This window comes from Cebus imitator, unplaced genomic scaffold, assembly GCF_001604975.1.
Source record: "Cebus imitator isolate Cc_AM_T3 unplaced genomic scaffold, Cebus_imitator-1.0 Scaffold14, whole genome shotgun sequence".
NCBI lineage: Eukaryota > Metazoa > Chordata > Mammalia > Primates > Cebidae > Cebus > Cebus imitator.
Window position 1 is genome coordinate 7,536,643 of NW_016107329.1, and position 27,917 is coordinate 7,564,559.

At 38.4% G+C, this 27,917-nt stretch overlaps 1 protein-coding gene across 2 annotated transcripts in view; it reads left to right on the forward strand.

The window, feature by feature from the left end:
• The window catches only part of MYO16 (myosin XVI), a 603,751-nt gene that overhangs the window by 564,320 nt on the left and 11,514 nt on the right, over window positions 1–27,917 (forward strand). For both annotated transcript variants that reach the window (XM_037729044.1, XM_017501745.2), the window contains exon 34: window positions 5,247–5,338. In XM_037729044.1, coding sequence (XP_037584972.1) covers window positions 5,247–5,338 — 92 coding nt within the window. The remainder of the gene's footprint in view (window positions 1–5,246; window positions 5,339–27,917) is intronic.

Below are 27,917 nucleotides of genomic sequence, written 5' to 3' on the forward strand. Positions count from 1 at the left end.
CGCGGCGATGATCTTTACCAAGAAGGTGGAGGCGCGGCGATGATCTATACCAAGAAGCTGGAGACGCGGTGATGATCTATAGCATCAGTGGAACAATCATAAAGAGAAATAATAAAAGCAATATGATGACCAAACCATATAGAATGCCCAACTTTGAGAAATATACATTGAGAAGGGTGGAAATGGTAACATACAAGAGGCACTCAAGAGATAGAAGACAGTTGTCCAATTTCCCGGAGACCAAGAGAGGAGAGGATTTGAAGGTAATGGAGTACTTGGAAAGCTGGACAGATGTAAAAAGAGAATTCAAACCCACTTGCCATTGGCTAATCAAGTTTGGTTCCCTACATAATGACAGATTGTGCCTAGTAAATTCTAATCAGTTAGCCATGTAAAATTCAATGCCATGCCACCCCTTTAAAGTCCCTCTCATTCTTGTCTTCATATAAGACTTCACATGAACCCATTGGGTTCTGCATGTAGACATCACGACCTCAGAGTCTCTCATTTTTCAAAATTACTTAAAAAATCACCCAGAACTCTAGGGACCAGGCGTCCACCCCAGTGATGAGGAGGATGTCCTAAAAGCCATTCCTCTTTGTGTTGTGGAGGAAGGTTTAACTTTAATTCTCTGAGCAGCCTCCAATCCACGAGGAGAGAAGAGCAGAGGCTTCTCCTTCCAGTTAAACCCTCAATCAAAGCCAAAGCCTTTCTGACTTTTGCCCACTCAGGTTTAAAGGGACAGCAGCAGGTTGTACAGGGTGTGCACAGCATATCCATTATGCCATGGAGATCAGCTTTGGGGAATTCCTTCCCCTGAGCATCTGTGTGTTTTCTTTGAGCAGAAAAGCTGCATAGCTGAAGGGCAGGGTAGGGTCTATGCAGCTTCAGAAGACCCTGACTCTTGCTGTCATTTGGGCAAGAATGGCTTTTTGAAATAGTTTGTATCAAATGGACAAAAAGCTCAACTTTTTGAAGCACACTGTTGCTACCCTGGAAAGACTACATTCAGCAAGGGACACAGGAATCTCTAAGCTGGGAATTGTTAACTCCAAGCCTGGGCTGGGGAGAGCGCTGCTGCAGTAAGAGGAGTAGAGGGGGCTTCTCAGAATGTGCTGAAGTTCCTTCTCGGATAGAATTCCACCTTTTAATGAAGGCACAGATAAAGGGCTCCACCTTCACTTTAAATATTCCTCCACCGTGATTGGAGTCTTCACCCTGGTTAAAATGCGTCATGGGATTCTCTACCCCACCAAGACTGTGGGACTTTTCTGGGAGACTTTGTTTAGCAATGTTTCCATTATCTACATGAGGAAATCCTTGATACGTTAAAAAAAAAAGAAAGAAAAAGAAGAAAGAAAGAAAGAAAAAAAAGAAAGAAAGAAAGAAAAAAAAGAAAGAAAGAAAGAAAGAAAGAGAGAGAGAGAAAGAAAGAAAGAAAGAAAGAAAGAAAGGAAGGAAGGAAGGAAGGGAAAAGAAGAAAAAAAGAAAGAACGAAAGAAAGAACGAAAGAAAGAAAGAAGGAAAGAAAGAAAGAGAAAGAAAGAGAGAGAAAGAAAGATGAAAGAAAGAAAGAAAGAAAGAAAGAAAGAAAGAAAGAAAGAAAGAAAGAAAAGAAAAGAAAAGAAAAGAAAGTCCTTGTCGGTTAGGGACACATGTACAAATATTTTTAGATTAAATGACATGATTCCTGGGATCTAAGTGAAAAATGAATACAAATGGATAAAATTGACAGCCGAAAATGTTGGAATGGGTGCATGGATTTTCACTACATATTCTCTTTATGTTTGAAATTTTTGTAATAAAAAGTTTTAAAACTTGTGTTATTTTGTTAGATAAAATGAGTGCTGCTATAGTCCATGTGTGTTACTTGGAATTCTTAATGAAACTGAATATGTGTACTACTTAGTAGTCATTCATATTTTTTCTCCTTTATTTTCTAAACGTATTCTTTGTCCATTTTTTAAAATCTAAGAGTAAGTCCTTTATTTTGATCTGTAGAATGCTTTAAGAATTAATAAACCCCCTTATTTACCATATTTCAGTGTTCTATATTGTTCTTTTAAAATACGAGTTTTATTTTTAGGGCATTGTCAATATGTTTATTTTTAATGTTTATATAAAGACATGAATCTTTTTTTTTAATTCATGTTTTGTGCCTTTGGTGTTTTAAAATTATTTGCCTTAAAAAGGTACTGCTTCTAATATGGTGGGTAAATAAAATATTGTGCTGGTAAACACACACATGCACAGGCGTGCACACACACACACACACACACGCACACATACACACCCCTCCTGCCATGTAACCTCCTTCCCACTTCTGGCACTTCCTGGCTGTCACTCTACCCCTTTCAGTTCTCACAACCTCAGTGCATGGGTCGTGATGAGGACCCTTGGCTGTTTGCTACAACCTCCAAAAATCCCCTTCCCTCTGACTTCTCAGGCCCAGTCGCTTGTCCCACCTCCTCCTCCACACGCCAGTCTCTCCAGCACCCATGCACCTGCCTCCCTCCCTGCTGTCCTCGCCTGGCCCTCCACCCGCACGCATCCACCTGCCCACTTTGCCACCTGTCCCTGTCTGTGGAGCTCTGCCACAGGTTCTGGGACCCATTCTTGTTTTAGTCAACAGTTATGAAGAAAAGACCTTTGAACTCATGACTTAGATAAAATGGCATCATGTTTGTTCTGGGAAGTCTGCAGTGCTACCTGTTGTCTCCAAATTGTGGTCCATTTCCGTGAAACCTCCTTGTGTTTTGTTGACTTACCACATTTGTGTTCTGAGCCAGGCATGTCCTTCTCAACTCTCTTTGCCTTCCACATTTCTCCTCCTCCTGGAAGGCCCAGGTCCTTTGGCAATACCACCATGAACTTTTCTCCGGTCCCCTCTGTCAGAATTAATCCTGGCCTTCTCCAAGACCCTATTCATTACCTGTATTCAGTCTTAATCCTGAAATAATTCTGCTGTGTGTTTAGCTTCACGGCCATTCTCATTGAAAGATGAATGTCCTCAAGGGTGGGGGCTTTTCTTCGTTCTTCATTATATTTCCCAGCACTGTATGCAGGGGTTGTTGATGAGTGTTTTCAACCTTAATTTAATTGACTCTGTGTAGCACTCAGCAGGCTATTGATTCCTCCCTGAGTTTGTACCCTTTCAATTGAGTTTCTCTTTTGATTATGACATCCGACTTCTAATTTTATTTATTTGTTTGTTTGTTTATTTATTTTGAGATGGAGTCTCACTCTGTCCCCCAGGCTAGGGTGTGATGGCACAATCTCAGCTCACTGCAACCTCTGCCTCCTGGTTTCAAGCAGTTCTCCTGCCTCAGCCTCCGGAGTAGCTGGGGCTACAGGTGCGCCACCATGCCTGGGTAATTTTGTATTTTTAGTAGAGACGGGATTTCACTATGTTGGCCAGGCTGGTCTCGAACTCCTGACCTCAGGTGATCCACCGCCTCAGCCTCCCAAAGTGCTTGGATTACAGGTGTGAGCCACCGCACCCAGCCCAAACTCCTTATTTATAATTTAGTTTTGAAAAGTGGATCACAATTGTCTTCTCCTGCCTCAGATCCCCTGTCTTAGTAAGACACCTGGTGAACTGGTTTCTCTATGGTTCCTCTAGAAGTGGAGATTTACCTTGCTTGTCAGTCAGCCGCTTCTCCCCAGCACCCCATCCTTTATTCCCCTCAAAGAGGGGGTCCTTCACATGAATCCCAAGCCCTTTGTTGTACTCGGCAACCTGGAAACATATATATATATTTTTTTTTGCCAACTGTCTGCTTTATCTAGTTTCTTGAAATTTCATATTGTGCCTGATCTTGGATTGCCACACTCCCTTCCACCTGTGCGAATCTCAGGCTGCTCTGACACACTGTGATTAGAGCCTTTCCTGTGTCCTGTAGACACTTCCCACGTAGCACCTGAGGCTACTGCTGCTGCCTGTGGCCGAGATCTGTTCTCCAGCATAAGACACCACCCCACCCACCCACTGGCCATAGTCCGCCCAGTCCTCATGAAGTTAGCCTTTCCATAACAAGGTATCTGTACATGTAACAAGATCACCTGGAAGGCCTTGGTATGTGTTGACAGGATTCTGTGGACTTCCCTGAGGAACTCTCTCCTATAATTGGAACAGTGTACACTGATTGTCAAATGATTTTTAATTTAGGACTCATGTATATGTTTAATCAATTATACTGTGCTCGTTAATTATGCTTTCAGAAGAGCGTAGTAATCACTTCAGTATTTAAAGTTCTCTGAGTTGAATTCAGTTTGTCGGGTTCTTATTTCTCTTTTTGTCTGTTCGTGTTTATTAACCGAGTCACTTGGTGTTGATGCGTGATGCCTCTATCACAGCGGTTCTCAGCCAGTGTAGGAGGGATGACTTTACCCTCCAAGGAATGTTTGGCAATGTCTGGGAATATTTCTGGGTGCCACAGATGGGTGTACTGCTGCTATCTAGTGCGTAGGGATCAGGGATGCTCTTAAACATCCTGAAGTGCATGGGACGGAGCCCACTGCAAAGAACTATACAGGCCAAAATGCCAGTAGTGTGGAGGCTGAGAAACTGCTTTTACCATAAAGGATCATTAATAGCATCATCTGCTACCTTGTAGTGACTTCGTGTTGCTGGGGGGCATGTAGTTTCATAAACCTGCGGCTTATCCTACGTGGTTGCTCGTGAATTGGTGTGTTGTGAACCGGCAGCTCTTCCAACCTTTTCCTCATGGAAATTCAGCCAATCTCTTTGCTTCCTTTTGCACAAAATGAACTACAGCCAGTGGAATTAATCGGACATGCAGGCTTAGTTCTGCGCTATCTGACTTTCATTCACTTCCTCACCTCCCTGCAGTCCTGCAAAAGACAGTCACACTCTGGCATCTGCATCACCCCAGCGACTCAGTGGCCCATCACCAACCCCAGATGCTTCTTCAAACCTTTTCAGTCTCTAGAAGTTTCCCTTCTCCCCTCCAGTGCGTGTCTGCTCACTTTTGTGCTGTTATCACATATTTCCTTGTTATCATTGTATCTAATTGGCAGGGTACGTCCTTTTTCCTAAATGAAGCTGCCACAGTACTGTGCGTGCCCATGTTTCGTTGTAAAATGTAGTATTTAGTTTGTATTTAAGGATAATCATTTCAATTCGTAAAAGATAACAATTCTAGTTTGTTGTAATGAGTGCAGGACTGACTTTATTTGGAAAAATGAGACACTGTTTAACTCCTGATCTGTGTTGACCTCAATAGGTTTATCTGAAGAGGACGGATACTCACGGTTGTCTGTGAGTGGCACAGGAACTTCGTCATTTCAGAGACACAGGGACAGTCACACCACTCAGGTAATGACATCTATCTGCTGACATGTACAGTGACAAATGGAATTCACTTATGACAAGGCATTCGTTAACTTGTTACCAATAGATGCTCTGTGTGAAATGGAGAGCTCGGCTGCTCTCACCTCTGCCCTGCACTCCTTCAGCTGAATGGTCTCTCTCGACCTCAGCTGACTACAATTTTCTGCCTGTTTTTAAAATAAAGAACAATGTCCAAAACAACTAAAACATCATAAGTAGTTTTAGATGGAATATTGTAGATTTAATTTACATTGTGGTACTTTAAAATTACTGTCGGGTGAAGATATATTAAACCTGCTGAATGAAGTTGCTATGCATTTGACCTTGGCTAAAACAGGACGACTCGAAGTGACCACACCTGGGAATGAAATGCTTGAGCCACCTGTGGTTTCATTTTATCCCAGCTATGACCTCCAATTCCATCTAATTCACACTCATTTAAATTATGACATGATGAGAACTTAGTAAAATCAAAATGAGATTGCAGTTCACAAAACTGTTTGGATGTGTATTACTGATTCCATGTCAATGTTTCATGTGTCTGGCCCTAACAATTTCACCAAAATAAACAAGATGATCACTTTAAGAGGAAAAGAAAAAAGCCCACTGGTGCTTTTAGAAAGTGAAAAGTGTATATTGTAGAATAGAGTGTTTTCTCCTTTTTTTTTTTTTCTTTTTCAAGACAGAGTCTCACTCTGTCACCCAGGCTGGAGTTCAGGGGCATGATCTTGGCTCACTACAACTTCTGCCTCCCAGGTTCAAGTGATTCTCCTGCCTCAGCCTCCTGAGTAGCTGGGATTACAGGCACCCACCACCTCACCTGGCTAATTTTTGTATTTTTAGTAGAGACAGTGTTTTATCATGTTGGCCAGGCTGGTCTTGAACACCTAACCGTGTGATCCACCTACCTTGGCCTCCCAAAGGGCTGGGATTACAGTCTTGAGCCACCATTGTTTTTCTTTTGAATATTGTTGAATTTTAAAATATACTTTAAATAATTATCTTTAAGATATATAATGTTGCATTAAAAGTGATGAACAAACCACAAATTAGAGAGATTTTGTTATCAATATATTAACAGATTATTGCTTTAGCAACAGGATTCTCATTTTATCTAAAGTTGCAGCACAATTCTTATGTCAAACATCTACATAAAAATCTAAAATAACTTCAGCCAAGTATCCAGATGTTTCCATGAAATCAACTATCCAGCTAATGATAAGCTTTCATTGGAATATTTAGCATTATGGAGGCGCATCTATATTATCAGCTGAGATTTTTCTAAGTAATACTGATGAGGTAGTGAGAAAAATCAATAATTTGAATCTTAAGAATAAATTTTAGTAGGCAATCTACTGAAAGCACTTGCACTGCTATCCAGTCACTGAAATAGAAAGAAAATGCTGATTGGTTGCAATAATAGATCGTCCCAATCTCCCCTCTGTTCCTTAGAGATGTGTCTGCTTTACCTTGTAAGCATCACAAATGCTTCATCTGAGCTTGTGCACAGGGGAACCTCCTGCTCATAAACACTGGTTTGATTTTTGTATTATAAGCCTGACTCCTGTACATTAGAACACAATGCTAGGCCGTCTGACATCCTTTCCAGGCCTGCCCCTGCAATTCGGTTCTTAGACAAAGGGAGTCATTTGAAAGAAAGTATATACAGTAGGCAGCTTTGTGACTTTTCCTCTCCATTTGGCTAAGAATCAAAGAGAGTTGGGAAAGGTCATCAGGAATCATTTTCCGCTCTCAGATTTCAAAGAAGGCCTGTTTTCAAATGCAGACATCCCTGATGAAGCAGGAACTGCCAGTCATCTTGGGCCACATTCTTTTTTCCAAGGAAACTGAAAACCATGTTTATTTTCTTTCCATGCAAATTGTGAGCACTCACCTGATGAGACAGATTCCTTACTGGTGAGAAGCTGGAAGAGTTATGTGAAACTATGTGTTTAATGGCTTTCAGAATTTCTCTCTCATGTGACACTTAATACAAGAAGTGTGGACACACGCAGGGAAGCAGGATTTTAGCTTTTCTACTAATGCAATTAAATAGAAATTCTATAAAATCCAGTCCCAGACAGATTGGGCATGTAGCAGTAAAATTAAATGCTAACCAAAAATGAAATTTCTCTTTGAAGATGCCTATATTTTCATTAGCCTCATCAGCAGTTTTAATAAAATCCCGTCAAGGAAGATAAAATGTCTGGCATTATGTTAGTTGAAAAAAGAGAAAATAGAGTCAGTAATTTGCCGAAGATCATACAGACAATTCACTGAGTCCACAGATTGAATGGAAATCAAGATTATATGTTTCATTTCTGAGAATGAACTAGTTATAACCCATTAAAAGGAGTAGAGGAGTCATTCAACTGTTTCATAAAATTCATCTATTTATTTATTTTTGAGACAGAGTGTTGCCCAGGCTGGAATACAATGGCACAATCTCAGCTCATTGTAACCTCTGCCTGGGTTAAAGCGATTTTCCTACCTCAGCCTCACAAGTAACTGAGATTACAGGTGTGCATCACCATGGCCAGTTAATTGTGTATTTTGAGTAGAGATGGGGTTTCATCATGTTGGTCAGGCTGGTTTCAAACTCCTGACCTCAAATGATCCCAACCCGCCTCAGCCTTCCGACGTGCTGGGATTATAGGCTTGAGCCACCGTGCCCAGCCTGCTTCATAAAATTTTAAAAAATTTTTGGTTCAAAATAAAAGTCTTCACTAGCCATAGTGGACATTTGTGATTTGTCTTTTTCCTGCCAGTCCCACATTTATGTTTCACACCTACAGTGATGGAAATACAAGGGAAGGGACTCCCTCTTCCTCCCCTGCTTTGATAGCTGCACAAATGCATGTGAGATGGGCTCAGCCAACCTACCTACCACGGATACAGAGTGAGGGACATGTAATGGAAGGGACATCAAAGGGCCTGGCTCCATGGGGTGACATTGGCTAGTAGTGGCTCCATGTAGCACCAGGAGAAGAATATTAGTGAGAGAAGAGCTTTGCTCAGAGCATGCTGCTCCTGCATCCACCTCACCCACTCGCCAGACCTTTTTGTCACAGTTCATGTCTTTCCTTTGCCTTCCAGTGAAGCCTCCACCTGCCTGACATGTCCAGACTTAGTTTCCTTTGCTTAGAAATCAGAACTTTGACTAATACACACATTTAATTTTATTGTTATTATCCATAAAGTTTTCTATCCAAACAAGTATTTTCTTTTTTACACTAAGTGTACATACTCTTCATTTGTTCTCATAATAGACACAAAACATTTTCTGACAGGGCTAGCACTTCAGTATAAGGTGCTTGTTTATGTAGAAAAAACATGTAGCAAATGTAGTTGATGTTGTACTCCATTATAATTTTTTATTAATTTGAAACTATAATGGCTTTACATAAAAGTAGTGAAAGTTAATTTTACGTAAAATATTTGAAAATAGCAAAAGCCGGGGCATTTGCTGCGCTGTGCATGGGGCTGTGTTCATGTGTGCTCCTTTTGTAGAGGGCTTGAAAGACCTGTGCTCCGTGCTTCCCAAGTGCTGGGCATGAATAAAACCACGGCGAGAGATGACATCATGGATTTCCACACACTGGCCCTTGAGGGAGCTTAGTGGCAGTTCCCAGGACTCGGATCTAGAATTTCGTAGGTTATGGAAGTATTTTTAACTGGCTTTGGAATTAGACAGCATTTCTGAAAGGAATCTGACATTTATCTACTTGCCGTTTTATGAGGTTTTACATTTTTTTAAGTTTACGCTATTTGGCGTGATGCAATCCTTTAGAAGTAACTCGGTGGTGAGAGGCTCAGCAGTGGAGGAGATGCTGAGAGCATCATCCAGACGAGAATGACTTCTTGGCATTTTTTGCCGTGATGGCAAACCTCTGCTGACTCAGAGGGCCAGGTAACCTGACACAGGAAACCCACAATTTATAAATAGAGCAAAAGCATGAAAGTCACAGAGAGGCGGGAGGATGTCCTCAAGGCAGAATGATAGCAGAAGGGGGCACGAAGAAACAGAACTGTGTGGTGCTTGCCCTCAGCATGAGGATTTCTAGTTACACATCTATTTAAGGTCCACACCTGACATTGAGAAGAGAGATGTTTAAATTTTGCATTTGAGCACGGGCTAACCCTATCTACGTTGTATTTTTACTCTACCACCTTTCCTTCATGCCTTCCTATTCCTCTCACGGTCTGCTCTCCACAGTAATATCATGGGCTTTATGTTCTTTTATTTCCGTTATGGGCATTTATCATATGTCTTGCCAAGTTTTAAAAAATATTCTTTTGTTTTTGTAAAGCATATAAAAAGTTATTGTGAATATTGATCACATTCAGACATTCATTGTAAGAAATCATTCATGGTCTTTGATAAAATCATGGAGTCTGGGACCCAAGATCTTAATAAATATCCAGCCTACTCCTGCCATAGCTGCCAATGAAAAGCGTAATAAAATCAATATGTAATGGATTCACATCAAAAAGCAAATGGTTATGTGGTTTGCTTTACTGAATGATCAAATAAACCTTTTTGTAATGTCACATAGCAACAAAATTAAGAGTTGCAGAGCACTAAATAAATCCAATGCCTTCTTTCTATATTCATTGTATTTGTTATATAGACTGAAATATATTATAGCATGAAATTAAAACAAATTGTGTTAGGTAAAATAATGAAATGTAGAAATATTTCATTTAATTGTTAAATGATAATTCTAAAGATGTCGGAGCAGAAACTAGATAACCCTTTCAAAAGGAAACATATGAATGTGTATTTTATATAATCATATATGAACTACAAAGAGAAGGAGATCTAGCATACAAAGCTCTTTCACACAGCCAACGTTCAGGGAATCCGTACCGACCACTGATGACTTACAGATTATGTGCAAGAAACGAAGGTGGTTAAGTTAATTTGATGGTATGGGAAAGGTCATGTCCAACACAGATAAATAGAAATTTGAAAAATAAAAACCAAAATGTATCCTGTATTTTGTATTTTTCTATCATAGGATTGCACTGTATTTATTAACATATCCTAAGTGTATATAAATGCACAATTTTTCTGATTAAGACACTATTATCAACAAGGAAGATTTAATTTTAAGAGAATAAGAAATCAGAGTAGTGACTATGTTTGTTCGTTTGTTTGTGTTTTGAGATGGAGTCTCCCTCTGTCCCAGGCTGAATGAAGTGCAGTGGCATGATCTTGGCTCACTGCAACCTCTATCTCCCAGGTTCAAGTGATTCTCTTGCCTCAGCCTTCTGAGTAGCTGGATTATAGGTGTGCACCACCACACCTGGCTAATTATTTTTGTATTTTTAGTAGAGACAGGGTGTCACCATGTTGGTCAGGCTGGTCTCAAACTCCTGACCTCAAATGATCTGCCTGCCTTGGCCTCCCAAGGTGCTGGGATTACAGGAGTGAGCCACCGCACCTGACTGTGACTATGTTTTAAAGAGGAAAAAGTCTTGTGATACTTCTGCAAGCTCACCTTCTAGATGGGAAATCTGCAGTTAGCAATGTTATTGTATAGTGGAGGAGTAACAAACAATTGAAAACGTGGCTAACTATAAATTCTAGGTAACAATTTCAGTATTAATTTAACTGTTTTTTAAAGAGAAGAAAAGAAAATAACTAGATAAGAATCACAGATTCATTATTTGTCATGTAAGTGCACAAACATGATAATTTTGGGGATCAGTTAAAGAAAATATATGTCACCTGCCTAGCATGCTGCCTGGAATACTGTAGGTGATAAAAAAGAAAAAAAGCAAAAAGCTTGCTTGCTCTTGTTACTCCTTTCTTTGCAGGGTTAATATTGTGAAAAACAGTTCTGATTTAACATTGTAGATGTTATCTAAAATATGTAGGAGATTAGATTGGATCAAGACAACCCAACACTTATGTGGGACTTTGGTAAAATCTATTATATGTGTGATTTTTAAAATAGAATATTATAAACTTAGAAAGAAACAATGATTAATGAAACACCCACCTTTAGTAAGTCTTAACATTTTGCAGTATTTACTTTAGAGCTACATTTTTGGAAAAACATGTATCCTAGTTCTCAGTCTCATCCCTGCCTACCACACCAGAAGTGAGTCATCACAGTGAAGTTTGCACATAGCCCTTCATCCATGTTTGCACCTTTACTGAGCATAGGTGTACCCATAAATCATATCACATTCACAAGTAATAACCAATGATATGCATGCCTTTAAAATGTAAAAAAAATAACAGTCTCAGTTTCTACAGATTATTCTGCAAACAGCTTCTTCTTGTTGCTGCAGAAGGACTTTTTTTTTCTGTTTTGATACATGTTTCTCCTACTTGTTATTTTATTCTAAGTATTAGCTCCAGGCGAAATGTAGACTTTAGGGTTGACACCTGTAGTCCCAACTACTCAGAAGACTGAGGTAGAAGTATGACCCGAGCTCAGGAGATTGAGGTTGTGGTGAGCGGTCTTCACACCATTGCACTCCAGCCTAAGCAACAGAGACCCTCTTTCTCAAAAAATAAAAAATAAAACTTTAGGGCTGAGGTATCAATACAATAAACTTCTGATGACCAGCACATACTTAGTGCAAAATTATATTCATATTCCTTCAACAAGCATGGCAGGGAGCAAGCTCAGGAGGAGGGAAAGACATTAGGGATGGAAGGGCAGGTGCGCATGACCTGTTGCTGCTGGTCCTAGCGCGCTGCGGTGCCCCAGGGAGCCAGAGGAGCAGAAGGCAGACTACTTTTTAGGTGCAAACATGCCTCCTCCATTGGAAACTTCTAAGAAACAAGTTCCATTTAATACGGTCATGGTATTTCTTAAGAACACGTTTACAGATTGACAGAAGTGAATGGAAAACTTACATCAAAATCATTTCTAAGTTATCAGTGTTACAAGCCCTGTTACGATTAAGAACACTGAAAATGCCTCTAATTTACAATTGGAAAAAAAAAATGCCAAAGGTTCTCCTAGAAGTGGAAGTGCTAAGTTTCTGCTCATGGACATTTTCAACCATAGTGGTTATTGCCAAATTACTCCCCTAAAAGGTTAAATCAGTGTATATACTTTTAAAAGGGAGTGAAGTTTTTCATCTCTCCTGGTAAACACTTGGCTTAATTATTCATTTTATTTTTTTGCCAGTAGGTTAAATGTAAAATGGATATTATTGTGGTTTTATTTTACATTTCCTGGTTGCTAAGCAGTATTTTCACATATTCTCAGACTTGCTAATCCAAATACATGCTTTTCTTATTTCCTAACTGGTTTGCATGATTTTCCTGATGGTGTTAGGAATTTTCCACATATTCTGCATAATATTCCATGCCAGTTTCATGCAAACATTTTGCTTATTGTGTTTTCTTGGTCTGTTTAACTACAGGTTTATCAATTTTATTGATTTTTTAAAAAGTAGCTTTTGATTTTATTGATTATCTGTATTGTTTTTCTGTTTTATTGATTTCTGTTGTTTTTTATTTATTATACTTTAAGTTCTGGGGTACAAGTATAGAATGTGCAGGTTTTCTACATAGGTATACACATGCCAAGATGGTTTCCTGCACATGTCAACCCACCATCTACATTAGATATTTCCCCTAATGTTATTCCTCCCCTAGCCCTCCACCCCCTCACAGGTGCCAGTGTGTAATGTTCCCCTCCCTGTGTCCATGTGTTCTCATTGTTGAACTCCCACTTATGAGTGAGAACATGAGGTATTTGGTTTTCTGTTCTTGTGTTAGTTTGCTGAGAATGATGGTTTCCGGATTCATCCATGTCCTTGCAAAAGACATGAACTCATCCTTTTTCTTGCCTGCATAGTATTCCATAGTGTATATGTGCCACGTTTTCTTTATCCAGTTATCATTGATGGGCATTTGGGTTGGTTCCAAGTCTTTGCTGTTGTGAACATTTCCACAATAAACATACATGAGCATGTGTCTTTATAGTAGAATGATTTGTAATCCTTTGGGTATATATCCAGTAATGGGATTGCTGGGTCAAATAGTATTTCTAGTTTTCAATCCTTGAGGGATCACCACACTGTCTTCCATAATGGTTGAACTAATTTACACTCCCACCAACTGTGTAAAAACTTTCGTATTTCTCCACATCCTCTCCAGCATCTGTTGTTTCCTGACTTTTTAATGATTGCCATTCTAACTGGCATGAGATGGTATCCCATTGTGGTTCTGATTTGCATTTCTCTAATGACCAGTGATGATGAGCTTTTTTTGATATGTTTGTTGGCTGCATAAATGTCTTCTTTTGAGAAGTGTCTGTTCATATCCTTTGCCCACGTTTTGATGGGGTTGTTTTATTCTTGTAAATTTGTTTAAGTTCTTTGTAGATTCTGGATATTAGCCCTTTGTCAGATGGATAGATTGCAAATATTTTCTCCCACTCTGTAGGTTACCTGTTCACTCTGATGAGAGTTTCCTTTGCTGTGCAGAAACTCATTAGTTTAATTAGATATGATTTGTCAATTTTGGCTTTATCGCCATTGCTTTTGGTGTTTTAGTCATGGAGTATTTGCCCATGCCTGTGTCCTGAATGGTGTTGCCTAGGTTTTCTTCTAGGGTATCTATGGCTTTAGGTCTTACATTTAAGTCTTTAATCCATCTTGAGTTAATTTTTGTATAAGGTGTAAGGAAGGGATCCAGTTCCGGCTTTCTGTATATGGCTTGCCAGTTTTCCCAACACCATTTATTAAACAGGAAATCCTTTCCCCATTGCTTATTTTTGTCAGATTTGTCAATGATCAGATGGTTGTAGATGTGTGATGTTATTTCTGAGGCCTCTGTTCTGTTCCATTGGTCTATATATCTATTTTGGTGCCAGTATCATGCTGTTTTTGTTACTATAGCCTGGTAGTATAGTTTGAAGTCAGGTAGTGTGATGCCTCCAGCTTTGGTCTTTTTGCTTAGGATTATCTTAGCTATACAAGCTCTTTTTTGGTTCCATATGAAATTTAAAGTAGTTTTTTTCCAACTCTGTGAAGAAAGTCAATGGTAGCTTGATGGGGATAGCATTGAATCTGTAAATTACTTTGGAAAGTATGGCCATTTTTATGATATTGATTCTTCTTATCCATAAGCATGGAATGTTTTTCCATTTGTTTGTGTCCTTTATTATCTCCTTGAGCAGTGGTTTGTAGTTCTCATTGAAGAGTTCCTTCACATCTTTTGGAAGTTGCATTCCTAGGTATTTTATTCTCTTTGTAGCAATTGTGAATGGGAATTCACTCATGATTTGGCTCTCTGTTTGTCTTTTTATTGGTGTATAGGAATGCTTGTGATTTTTGTTCATTGATTTTGTATCCTGAGACTTTGCTGAAATTGCTTATTGGCTTAAGGAGATTTTGGGCTGAGATGATGGGGTTTTCTAAATACACAATCATGTCATCTGCAAACAGAGACAATTTGATTTCCTCTTTTCCTAAATGAATACACTTTATTTATTTCTCTTGCCTGATTGCCCTGTCCAGAACTTCCAATACTATGTTGAATAGGAGTGGTGAGAGAGGGTATACTTGTCTTTTGTCAGTTTTCAAAGAGAATGTTTTCAGTTTTTGCCCAATATCATACTTTCAGCCCAGTACAATATTGGCTGCGGATTTGTCATAAATAGCTCTTATTATTTTGAGATGCTTTCCATCAGTACCTAGTTTTTTGGGAGTGTTTAGCATGAAGCGCTGTTGAATTTTGTCGAAGGCCTTTTCTGCATCTATTGAGTTAATCATGTGGTTTTTGTCATTGGTTCTGTTTATGTGGTGGATTACATTTGTTGATTTGCATATGTTGAACCAGCCTTGCATCTTAGGGGTGAAGCAGACTTGATCATGGTAAATAACCTTTTTGATGTGCTGCTGGATTCTGTTTGGCAGTATTTTATTGAGGATTTTTGCATTAATGTTCATCTGGGATATTGGCCAGAATTTTTGTTATTGTGTCTCTGCCAGGTTTTGGAACCAGGACGATGTTGGTCTCATAAAATGAGTTTGGGAGGATTCCCTCTTTCTCTGTTGTTTAGAATAGTTTCAAAAGGAATAGTACTGGCTCCTCTTTGTACTTCTGGTAGAATTTGACTGTAAATTCATCTGATCTTGTACATTTTTTGGTTGGTAGACTATTAATTGATGCCTAAATTTCAGAACTTGTTACTGGTCTATTCAGGGATTCGACTTCTTCCTGGTTTAGTCTTGGGATGGTGTATATGTCCAATAATTTATCCATTTCTTCTAGATTTTCTAGTTTATTTGCAAAGAAGTGTTTATAGTATTCTCTGATGGTAGTTAGTATTTCTGTGGGATCGGTGGTAATATCCCCTTTGTCATTTCTTATTGTGTCTTTTTGATTCTTCTCTCTTTTCTTCTTTATTAGTCTGGCTAGTGGTCTATCTATTTTGTTGATCTTTTCAAAAAACCAGCTCCTGGATTCATTTATTTTTTTAAGGGATTTTCATGTCTCTATCTCCTTCAGTTCTTCTCTGATCTTAGTTATTTCTTATCTTCTGCTAGCTTTTGAATTTGTTTGCTCTTGCTTCTCTAGTTCTTTTAATTGTGATGTTATGGTGTCGATTTTAGCTCTTTCCTGCTTTCTCTTGTGGCCATTTAGTACTACAAATTTCCCTCTACACACTGCTTTACATGTGTCTCAGAGATTCGGGTACATTGTGTCTTTGTTTCAAAGACATCTTTGAAACAAAGAACATTGTTTCAAAGAACATTGGTTTCAAAGAACATCTTTATTTCTGCCTTAATTTTGTTATTTACCCAGTAGTCATTCAGGAGAAGGTTGTTCAGTTTCTATGTAGTTGTGTGGTTTTGAGTGAGTTTCTTATTTCTGAGTTCTCATTTGATTGCACTGTGGTCTGAGAGACTGTTTGCTATGATTTCCATTCTTCTGCATTTGCTGAGGACTGTTTTATTTCCAATTATGTGGTCAATTTTAGAATAAGTGTGATGTGGTGCTGAGAAGAGTGTGTATTCTGTTGATTCGGGGTGGAGAGTTCTGTAGATGTCTATTAGGCCTGCTTGGTCCAGATCTTAGTTCAAGTCCTGGATATTCTTGTTAATTTTCTGTCTCATTGATCTGCCTAATATTGAGAGTGGAGTATTAAAGTCTCCCACTATTATTGTGTGGGAGTCTAAGTCTCTTTGTAGGTCAATAAGAAGTTGTTTTATTTATCTGGGTGCTCCTGTATTGGGTGCATATATATTTAGGATAGTTAGCTCTTCTTGCTGCATTGATCCCTTTACCATTATGTAATACCTTTCTTAGTCTCTTGTTGGTTTAAAGTCGGTTTTATCAGAGACTAGGATTGCAACCCCTGCTGCTTCTTTTTTTCTTCTTCTTCTTCTTTCCAGTTGCTTCGTAAATATCTCTCCATCCCTTTATTTTGAGCCTATGTGTGTCTTTGCACATGAGATGACTCTCCTGAATACAGCACAGTGATGGGTCTTTACTCTTCATTCTGTTTTCCAGTCTGTCTTTTAATTGGGGCGTTTGTCCTATTTATATTTAATATTGTTATGTGTCAATTTGATCCTGCCATTATGATGCTAGCTGGTTATTTTGCTTGTTAGTTGATGCAGTTTCTTCATAGTGTCGATGATATTTACATTTTGGTATGTTTTTGCAGTGGCTGGTACTGGTTGTTTATTTCCATGTTTAGTGCCTCCTTCAGGAGCTCTTGTAAGGCAGGCTTGGTGGTGACAAAATCTCTCAGCATTTGCTTGTCTGTAAAGGATTTTATCTCTCCTTCACTTATGAAGCTGAGTTTGGCTGAATATGAAATCCTGGGTTGAAAATTATTTTCTTTAAGAATGTTGAATATTGGCCCCACTCTCTTCTGTCTTATAGGGTTTATGCAGAAAGATCCATTATTAGTCTGATGGGCTTCCCTTTGTGGGTAATGTCACCTGTCTCTCTGGCCGCCCTTAACATTTTTCCTTCATTTCAACTTTGGTTAATCTGATAATCATGTGTCTTGGGGTTGCTCTTCTCAAGGAGTATCTTTGTGGTGTTGTCTGTATTTCCTGAATTTGAATGTTAGCCTTCCTTGCTAAGTTGGGGGAGTTCTCCTGGATAATATCCTGAAGAGTGTTTTCCAACTTGTTTCCATTCTCCCCATCAGTTTTAGGTAACAATCAAACATAGATTTGGGTTTTTCACAGTCCCATATTTCTTGGAGGCTTTGTTCATTTCTTTGCACTCTTTTTTTCTCTAATCTTGTCTTCTCACTTTATTTCTCTGAGTTAATTTTCAATCTCTGNGTCCCATATTTCTTGGAGGCTTTGTTCATTTCTTTGCACTCTTTTTTTCTCTAATCTTGTCTTCTCACTTTATTTCTCTGAGTTAATTTTCAATCTCTGATATGCTTTCTTCTACTTGATCAATGTGGCTACTGATACTTGTGTATGCTTTACAAAGTTCTCATGCTGTGTTTTTCAGCTACATCAGGTCATTTATGTTCTTCTCTAAGCTGGTTATTCTATTTAACAATTCATATAACCTTTTCTCAAGGTTCTTAGCATCCTTGCATTGGGTTAGAACATGCTCCATTAGCTTGGAGGAGTTTGTTGTTATTCATCTTCTGAAGTCTACTTCTGTCAATTCGTCAAACTCATTCTCCATCCAGTTTTGTTCCTTTGCTGGTGAAGAGTTGTAATCCTTTGGAGGAGAAGAGGCATTTTGGTTTTTGAAATTATAGCCTTTCTGAGCTGATTTCTCCTCATCTTCATGGATTTATCTACCTTTGGTCTTTGATGTTGGTAACCTTTGAATGGGGTCTCTGAGTAGACATCCTTTTTGTTGATGTTGATATTATTTCTTTCTGTTTGTTAGTTTTCCTCTGTCAAGCTCCTCTGCAGGTCTGCTGGTGTTTGCTGGAGGTCCACTCCCAGACCTTGTTTGTCTGGGAAACACCAGTGGAGGCTACAGAACAGCAAAGATTGCTGCCTGTTCCTTCCTCTGGTACCTTCATCCCAGAGGGGCGCCTACCAGATGCCAGCCAGAGCTCTCCTGTATGAGGTGTCTGATGGTCTCTACTGGGAGGTGTCTCCCAGTCCAGATACATGGGGTCAGGGGACCCACTTCAGGAGGCAGTCTGCTGGAGATCCACTGCTTCCTTCAGAGCTGCCAGGCAGGGACATTTAAGTCTGCTGAAGCTGTGCCCATAGCCACCTCTTCCCCCAGGTGCTCTATCCCAAGGAGATTGGGGTATTATATATAAGTTTCTGAATGGAGCTGCTGCCTTTTTTTCAGAGATGCCCTGCCCAGAGAAGAGGAATCTAAACTGACAATCTGACTGCAGAGGCCTTGCTGAGCTGCAGGGCTCTACCCAGTTTGAACTTCCCAAGGGATTTGTTTACACTGTGACAGGAAAACCACCTACCAAAGCCTCAGCAATGGCAGATGCTCCTCCCCTCATCAAGCTGGAGCATTCCAGGTCAAGCTCAGACTGCTGTGCAGCAATGAGAATTTCAAGCCAGTGTATCTTAGCCTGCTGGGCTCCGTGGGGGTGGGACCTGCTGAGCCAAATCACTTGGCTCCCTGGCTTCAGCCCCCTTTCCAGAGGAGTGAACAGTTCTGTTTCCCTGGCATTCTAGGCACACTGGGGTATGATTTAAACAAAACAGAACAAAACAAAACAAAACAAAACAAAACAAAAAAACTCCTGCAGCTAGTTCTGTGTCTACCCAAACAGCTGCTCAATTTGTGCTGGAAATCCAGGTTCCTGGTGGCATAGGCACCAGAGGGAATCTCCTGGTCTATGGGTTGTGAAGACCTTGGGAAAAGCACAGTGTCTGGGCTGGATTGCATGGTACAGTCTCTAATGACTTCCCTTGGCTAGGAGAGGGAGTTCCCCTACCCCTTACACTTCCCTGGTGAGGTGATACCCCACCCTGCTTCAGCTCGCCCTCCTTGGGCTGTACCCACTGTCTAACCAGTCCCAATGAGATTTACCAGGTACCTCTGTTAGAAATGCAGAAATCACCCGCTTTCTGCAGTGATCCTGCTGTGAGCTACAGGCAGGAGCCATTCCTATTCAGCCGTCTTGCCAGCCTCTATTTTCTTTTCCTTTGCTTGCTTTGCGTTTAATTTTCTCTTTTTCTGTTTTCTTAAATAGATAGCATAGCTCACTGATTTGAAGTATTTCTTTTCTCCTAATAAAAGCGTTTAATAGAGTTATACATTTCCATCTCAACACTGTAATAGCTGCATATCACAAATCTTAATTTGTTTTGTTTCCATTTTCATTCAGTTCAAAAAATTTTCTAATTTCCCATGGGACTTTTGACTAATATTGATGCTTTCCAAGTATTTGGGGTTTTTCAGGTACCTTTCTGCATTCTAGTTTAATTCTGCTATGATCTGAGGGTATGCCTTGTATGATTTCAGTTCTCTTAAATGTACTAAAATGTTTTATGGCCCAGGATATGACCTGTCTGTGTGAAATTTCCTTGTGCACTTGAAAAAAAATTTGTATTCTTCTTCCATTGACTAGAGTCTTCTTGAAGAGTAGAGTAGGTCAGGTTGGTTACTCATGTCCACATCCATGTCTCTGCTGGCTTTCTGTCTGCATTTTTCATCTATTACTGAGAGAAGAGCACAGAAGTCTCCGACTACGCTTTGGCTTTGTTCACACCTTTCAGTTTCATCAGTTTTTGCTTCATGCATTTGGAAGCTACATTTTAGATACAAAGACTTTTAAGATTATTGCATCTTTTGGTGAAGATCTTTTCATCATTAGATAATTTCATTTTTTATTTGTATTTCTTTGTCATAAGTCTACTTTGTCTGAAATTAGTATAGCCATTCCATTTTTTTGCTCATTTTCCACAAGGTATTTTTTTTTATCATTTACTTTTTAAAAATAGTTTTATCAAGATATAATTCGCATACCACACAACCCATGCCTTTAAGTTATGTAAATTCAGTGTTTTTTCTTAACTTCTTAATGTTGTGCAACTATCTCTACAATCTAATTTTAGAACATTTTGCCTCCTCCTCCCCAAAAATTCATCCCTTCAATGTGTTTATATTTCTGTATTTGACATGAGATTTCTGTAAGCAACATAACAGATGAGTCTTATTTATTTTTATCTGATCAGATAATCTTTCATCAGACCATTTCTATTAATGTAATTACTGATATTGTTAGATTTAAGTATGTATTACACAGGTTCTCTAGAGGGACAGAATGAACATGATAGATGAATATATAAAGGGGAGTTTATTAGGAGAATTGACTCACACAATCACAAGATGAAGTCCCACGATAGGCCATCTGCAAGCTGAGGAGAAAAGAAGCCAGTCCAAGTTCCAAAACCTCAAAAGTAGGGAAGTCAACAGTGCAGTCTTCAGTCTGTGACCAAAGGCCTGAGAGTGCCTGGCAAATCACTGATGTAAGTCCAAGAGTCCAAAAGCTGAAGAAGTTGGAGTCCAATGTTCAAGGGAAGGAAGCATCCAACACAGGAGAAAGATAAAGGCCAGAAGACTCAGCAAGTCAGCTCCTTCCATGTTCTCCCGCCTGCTTTATTCTAGCAGTGCCGGCAGCTGATTAGATGGTGCCCACCCCCAGTCCACTGATTCAAATGTTAATCTCCTTTGGCAGTAGCCTCACAGACACACCCAGGAACAATACTTTGCATCCTTCAATCCAATCAAGTTGACAGTATTCACCATGACAAAGTATATTCGTTTTATTATGTGCTTTTCTGATTGTCCCTGCTGTTTTCATTCTTCTGTTTCCTTATGATGGCTTCTTACAGATTATTTTGATATTTTAAAAATTCCATTTTACTTAGCCTGTTGGTAAACTAAAATTGTAATATATACACACCTGATTTCAGTGCACCCTGGTCAACCGTCTTGGTCCCTCACTCTTTATCACCTGTCTTTACTTAGCAGTGTTGTCTCATGTGCTACATCTATGTACATTGAAACGCCCCAGGCCATGTTGCAACTTTCAATTTTGACAGTCATACAGGGAGAAAATAGTCGGGAAACATTGTCTTTTATGTTAACCCAATACTTAGAATTTCTGTGGCTCTCCTTCATTCCTGAAGTTCTGAGTTTCTTTCTGGTACGATTTAACATCAGCTTAAAGATCTGCCTTTAGCATTTCATTTACAGTAGGCCCAAGAAATCTTAGTTTTCTTTACCTGAGCATGCCATTATTCTGCCTTCATTCTCTACATTTTGATTCCCTACCACAATTTGCTTGTTTTTCGTTGTTGTGTTTCTGTTAACTTTCCCAGTTACTCAGATAGATGTTTTGTATTTTATAGAAAGTTCGAGTGGTAATCAGTGAGAGAATTAGACTGTAGTGGGCTTACCGGTTTATGTGTTTATCCCACATCAAGTTTTAATGTTAATATAGTCAAATTGATTAATCCTTACCTTCACGGTTCGTACTTGTGTTGTTCTCTTTAAGAAAATCTTTCTTATACAATTTTTTAAGGGAAAAAATTCTTTTACTGCTGCCTGCCATAAGGATATCATCCTATTATGTTTTTGTAAAGTTTAGGTTGATTTTTTACATTTAGAAATTTAAACTACCTGGACTTTATTTTTGAGAATGATATGAGTTAGCAACGTAATTTTACATTGTTTTTTGTTCCAAACTTTTCACGACATAAGGCTGTGCTTCTGGCTTCCTGCTAATACTGAGTATGTCGCCTCAGTGACATACAATCAGTCAGTATAATATAATCATCTGTGTGTATGTGTGTGTGAGACCTTGATAGACCTGTGAGCTTATAGAGAGAACATTAAATGCATCTTAATTGCTTTTGAATTCCAAACACAAAGCATTCAATAATTTGCCAGCTCAGTGTAATTGTTAACCAGTAACAGCCCCAGAAGAGTTAACAGAAGCGGACTGATATATTATTCCCTAACTTGACTAAATATTTTTAATTTAATTCCATGTTAAAAATGTATCAGTAAACTTGGTAATTAGGATCACAGGCAGTTGCTTTGCTGACTAAATTAAAGTGAAGTCACATTTTGTACAGTGATTGGCTTGTAAAGTTATATAATTTGAAAGTGACATATAATGAAAATGGCTATGGAACATCCCTTACATTACCTATCAAGAATAATATACAAGGTTTGTAATTCCATTCAATTATATGCATGCATTTACAAGCAATGCATAAAGCAACTTAACGCATATAATTCTATACATTTAGCATTCCAGGAGAGTGGATCGCATGCAATTGGATTTTCAAAGGCTCATTCACTGATCAGCAGCTCTGCTTGTGCTATGCGTAGGTCTGGGCACTTGGGATACCTTGCTACAAAGCAAACATGCTTGTCCTCATAGAAGTTAAATTCTAGCATGGGAAAGTAAGCAATATTTAGTAAAATGTGTAATATACTAAAAGAAAGGAAAAAAAAACGTGGAAAGTAGAAAATGTTAAACAGGGTAAGCGAGGTTTGGAGGGACCAGAGTAGAGAGTGGTGAGGAGGAAGGTTGGGTGGAGTTGCAATTGTAAATCAGGGATCAACAAAAGCCTCCCTGAGCAAAGATATGCAAGTCAGGGAGAGACCGGTGCTGAAGTCCGGGCAGAGTGTTCCAGGCAAAGGCAACAGCCGAGGCCCTGAGGTAGGAGCATACCTGCATTGCAGAATGGCCAGTGTGACTGCAGTGAGATTACTCTACTTGTCACTAGATGTTCGAGTGGGGTTGAAATTACCGTAAGTGTTAATTCTAGGAAAGGGATACTTTCCAGTTATGAACTACAAGAGGCTACACATAAAATACCAATTATGACTGTATTATATTACAACTTTCTTTAAAATCATTTTACTAGGTTTGGAAACTTTAATCTGTTCAGAGTATAAGTAAAGGTTAAACGTTTGCCTTTTTTGTAAGTTGAAAATATTACACGTATAGCTTTGTTTCTGCTCAAGAGATCAGAGAATTAGAAGAGAGACTCCAGGGAACCTGGGCCCCGTATTTTCTGACAATTTTGAAAGCAAATTTCAGGCTAAGAGAATAGGATTTCCATTATGCTGAAATAGAGTCAGCTAACGCTGATGAAGGTATGTGTTTTATGACCTCCGTAGACCCACTAGACCTGAGTTTTCTCTAATTTATATGATTGCATTATTATTTGAAACTGTCACTTTGTATTTCTGACTCTGTTTCTAAAGTAGATGAACTGTGATATTGAAAAGAAGTGTCATGCAGTCAGTAATATAAAAAGCCTAGATTTTGAAGCCCAAGTGGATTTAAATTAATTTTATACATTTGCAGGTGATTTTTACCATCTGTTTCTAGAATTTAGATTTAATTTAATTTAAAATATTTACTTTCATATTTTGCCTACTTCAGCAGAGTCTTGTTTCTTTTCCTTCCTAACCCTCCTTGACATCTGTTTTTCTTTTCTCTAACATTTGTACCCACATTATTTCCTCTGACAGTATCTTAAAGGCACTGCTATTGACCCCAGAGTCACGGTGGCAGATGCTGTGCCTGCCAAATCCATGCCTTCCCTTTCTTAATCGCAAAGCTAAACTACATGCCCCAGCACCCTTGTGGTTAGGAGTCGTCATCTGACTGAGACTAGCTAATGGAATGAGAGCCGTAGTGAGGGGTACCATTTACAAGTGCAGCCCATGCAAACCAACCTTGCCTGATCTTCTGTTATCTTTCTCACCCCAAAGCTGGATGCGAAATCCTCCAAGTCTCAAAAAGAGGCCAGATTCACTTATGGTGACACAAAAGGTCACCCACTCATCAGATTGTGGCTTCATTATGAGCAGGAAATATCCTTCTTTTGTGCCAAGCCACTGATACTTACGATTTATCTGTTATAGCATCTTGGGTAAGCTAACTGGGACCTCTTCATCATTTATTTGCTAAATATTTTATTGTTGCTGTTAGGCAATAATATTTGTGGTACCTAAGTTTACCTTTCATTATTCAGTAATCTTTATTCTTTAAGATAGCCAAAATCATGCCTCTTCATGCCTTCCAATGATAGAATTATAGGAATATGGCTAATAAGAAACGTTAATACAAAATAATGATCAGTTGGTGCTCCATCAGGCCACCCTTTACACACACACACACACACACACACACACACACACATACACACACACACACACGTATATAAAGTTCATAACTCTCAAAAATTGTTCAAAAATAAATGAACTTAATTTTGCTGAAGGAAAAAGTCACTTCCCTGTAAAAAAATTGGACACCCTGAGAAATAGAAATATTTTAATAGGTTCAGCACTTTTTGAGGGCATTCAGTGATTATACAGAAGTGCCTCTCTTGCCCCTCTCTTGCCCCCAGCTCTCAAGCCCTCACTAACAGGTCACTGGAGTTTAGAGTTGCTAATGGATTCCATTGAGTTGTTAATCTGTGCCCCTTTCCAATTATAGTTGATGTTTTTAAATCTACTTGGACTGGGTTCTGTTAAAATACAGTTTCACAAAATTATTTTCTTCATTCCTATTTAATTCTATTTAATACTGTTACACATGATTAAATAGCATGATTATTTCTGGAAAAAACTATTTTGAGAAATTACTGAATTCATAAACTGTGTCCTGCAAGACAATGTAAATTAAGATACCGGGTAATGTAACAAGCTGGACGAAGTCCTTCTGCTTGAGTCCTCTCCCTGAAAGCTGTGGGTGCCATGCCACTGTGATTTTGACCCTTGCTTTCCTCACCTTACCTCCTTTCCTAGTTACTCACAACTCTATTGTTACTCCAAAGTCAACTGTCAAACCCTATACGACATCTCACAGGGCTTTTCTCTCTCTTGGTTTTATAATAATTATATACATGTAAACAAAGCATGAATACCATTTGTGATACCATCAACCCAACTGGCCTTTCTTCTTCTTGTGTCCCACTCATCCTTTTAGTCCAGATCAAATCACACATCACATTGGTCATACTGCCTTTAAATGAGTTGTTTCTCCTCTGTATTCCAACAGCAGTAATCACATATATAAGTTATTAATCAATTAATGCCATTCTGCCTTTTAAATTTTTTGTGTCTGTGTCTTGTCTAAGCATCTTTATTTTTAATACATTTTTATGGCTTTATATCTCATTCCTCAGTATGAATGAAAACCCCTTGATGGAGGTGGTCGGATTGTGTGCATCTGGCTTACTCCTATAGAACCACCACAGTTCTTTTCATTTTCATAAACATTTGAAGCACATTTATTAATTGATTGACAGGGAAAACTTTTTTGGAAGGCAGTGTAATTAATACACATAAAAGTTGACTGAACTCAACTGTACCTGAATTGGCTTTTTGACTCTACAACTTTCTAGCCAAGTGACTTTAGGCTGGAAAGGTGACTTTCTGCATCTATGAAATGAGGCTAAAGATATTTAACCCGCACATTTCACACAGTTGTGAGTGTCTACTAGAGTACTAACATGTGAAAATGCTTTAAGGATATAAGACAATATCATGAAGCTGATACTGGAAATGGGCCTCAGAAACCTTGAGGAGGCACCCATCAGGCAGGGTATTTTAATTTGGATGTACAAACCAGGACGCTTGTAGGGAAGAAAAATAGAATTCCAGGGTGTGTTCCACATATATCTGGTTGGGTTGAAATATAGACACTGTGTCACAATGGATGATGACGAGGCTAGAATAATTCAGTGTGGCCAGAATACACAGAACTTTCTCGAAGCATATGGGCTTGATTCTTTCTTTAGGCTAGGGGAAAGCAGTGGCATTAAAGCTTTTTGAGCAAGTAAATTATATAGACAGAGTTTTTTCTCTCTAAAGAAAGTGGCAAGAGAACAGAGTTCATACCAAATCCTTATCCTAAATGTCACAAATTAATTATATGGCATGATTTATAGTAAAATTTTAAGTTTTTATTTTATAACTTTCAGTTGGTATGAGGAGACATATGCGTTCACTCATCAGAGTCCATTTTTACTCACAGCTATGTGTAGAGAGGTTAAAGTCAGCTGCCAAATGCAAATAAATTTGTATTTAAATTACGCTAAGTGTGTTCCAATATAGTGTTACTTATTATAAAAGTAAAAAATAGTTGTTGATATTTTTAAAGAAATTAAAGCATCCAGATAAGGTAAAAAATGCAAATCCTCTCTCTCATTTTCCTTCCTCACTATTGTCCAGATATAGCTACTCTTGTTTCCAATAAAACTTCTACCATGTCTTTTAAAGGATGTTTTCCCCTTTGTTTAAACCTTAAGCAACAAAGGAAACAAAATCCCAAGAATGAATTTAATTGTATTGCTATATAAAAGAATATTTCTGAATTAGGAAGGCCCAACTCTTTTAAAAAATCAAAAGTGCTGTTTTTACTTTCAGATAATTTTTTTGGTTCTTTAGAAGTATAGATACATGTAAGCTTTTAATCAAAGACTTTTTAAAATCACATTTTATGCTATATCTTTAGGATTTATTTAAGTAGACCTTGGTTTTACAGACTCTGTTTTTTCAAATTTCATTTTCCAACATTTTAAATTCTTCAACATCTTGTTAGCACCAAGTAGAAATGTGATTTGCATTTGAAACACTAATATTCACTATTCAGTCAGCCAAGACATTTCCTTCTTTTAATTTTCATAAATGTCAGTAAATGCCTCTTTTCACCTTTGGGTGAATAGTCAATAGAAAAATCAATTCTGTGACAAATGAACAGCAACATGATTTTACATATGAATTATTTAACAAAGACTATTTTTATCCTTGAAGGGAAAGACTTAAGTTAAAAATCAGCAGCAAATTATTAATTTACATTTATTAATATGATCCACAGGAATGCATATCCATAGAAGGTGAAGAAAATTTACATTTTATTTTTAATTAGTTCATGCCCTGTACCTCATAATTGTCCAATAGGAAATTATTGAAAATTAGTAAATATATACATAAGCAATAAACCTCATTAAGCCTTTAGATCACGTTTCATTTTCCTCCAGATTGTGAGAGATTTAGTGTTTTGTAACCCCTGATAATAAGTGAACTAATTACAAGTGGCTCACTTTAGAGAAAACACTTGCATAATCTCCGTTTTTACATCACTTTATCAAACTCTGTCTTCCTATCTAATTGATATCTCCCGGATGTTAGGAGCCACAAGATGCTTCATAACATAAGTATAGAAATTGAAACTAGATTCATGTCTTGAATGTCTAAACTTCAAATCACCAAGGTTTTCTCAATAACACAATAAAACCATTTTTTAAATCCCCACACTGAGTTGTCAAGTTAGTAATCACTAGTATCTTAAGTAGTATTGTAATTTTCTAAGAATTACCATTTCTGTGAAGGAATCTTCTTGTTGGAAACCTAATGAATGGAAGGGATTTTGTTTGAGGGTGAGTGTTGCAGCCCATAGGGATTTGGGTCTGGATCATGATCATTTATGTATCTGTTCGCACATGCTGGGAGCTTGAAATGCTTTTCTGGTCTTCAGAGGCATAGACATTTATTGAATGTAAATGACTTAGCTTTTACCTTATATAATTATTTCTTAAGAGCAGAAAGGAGAACATAGTGGTGTTGGAGGTTTAACTC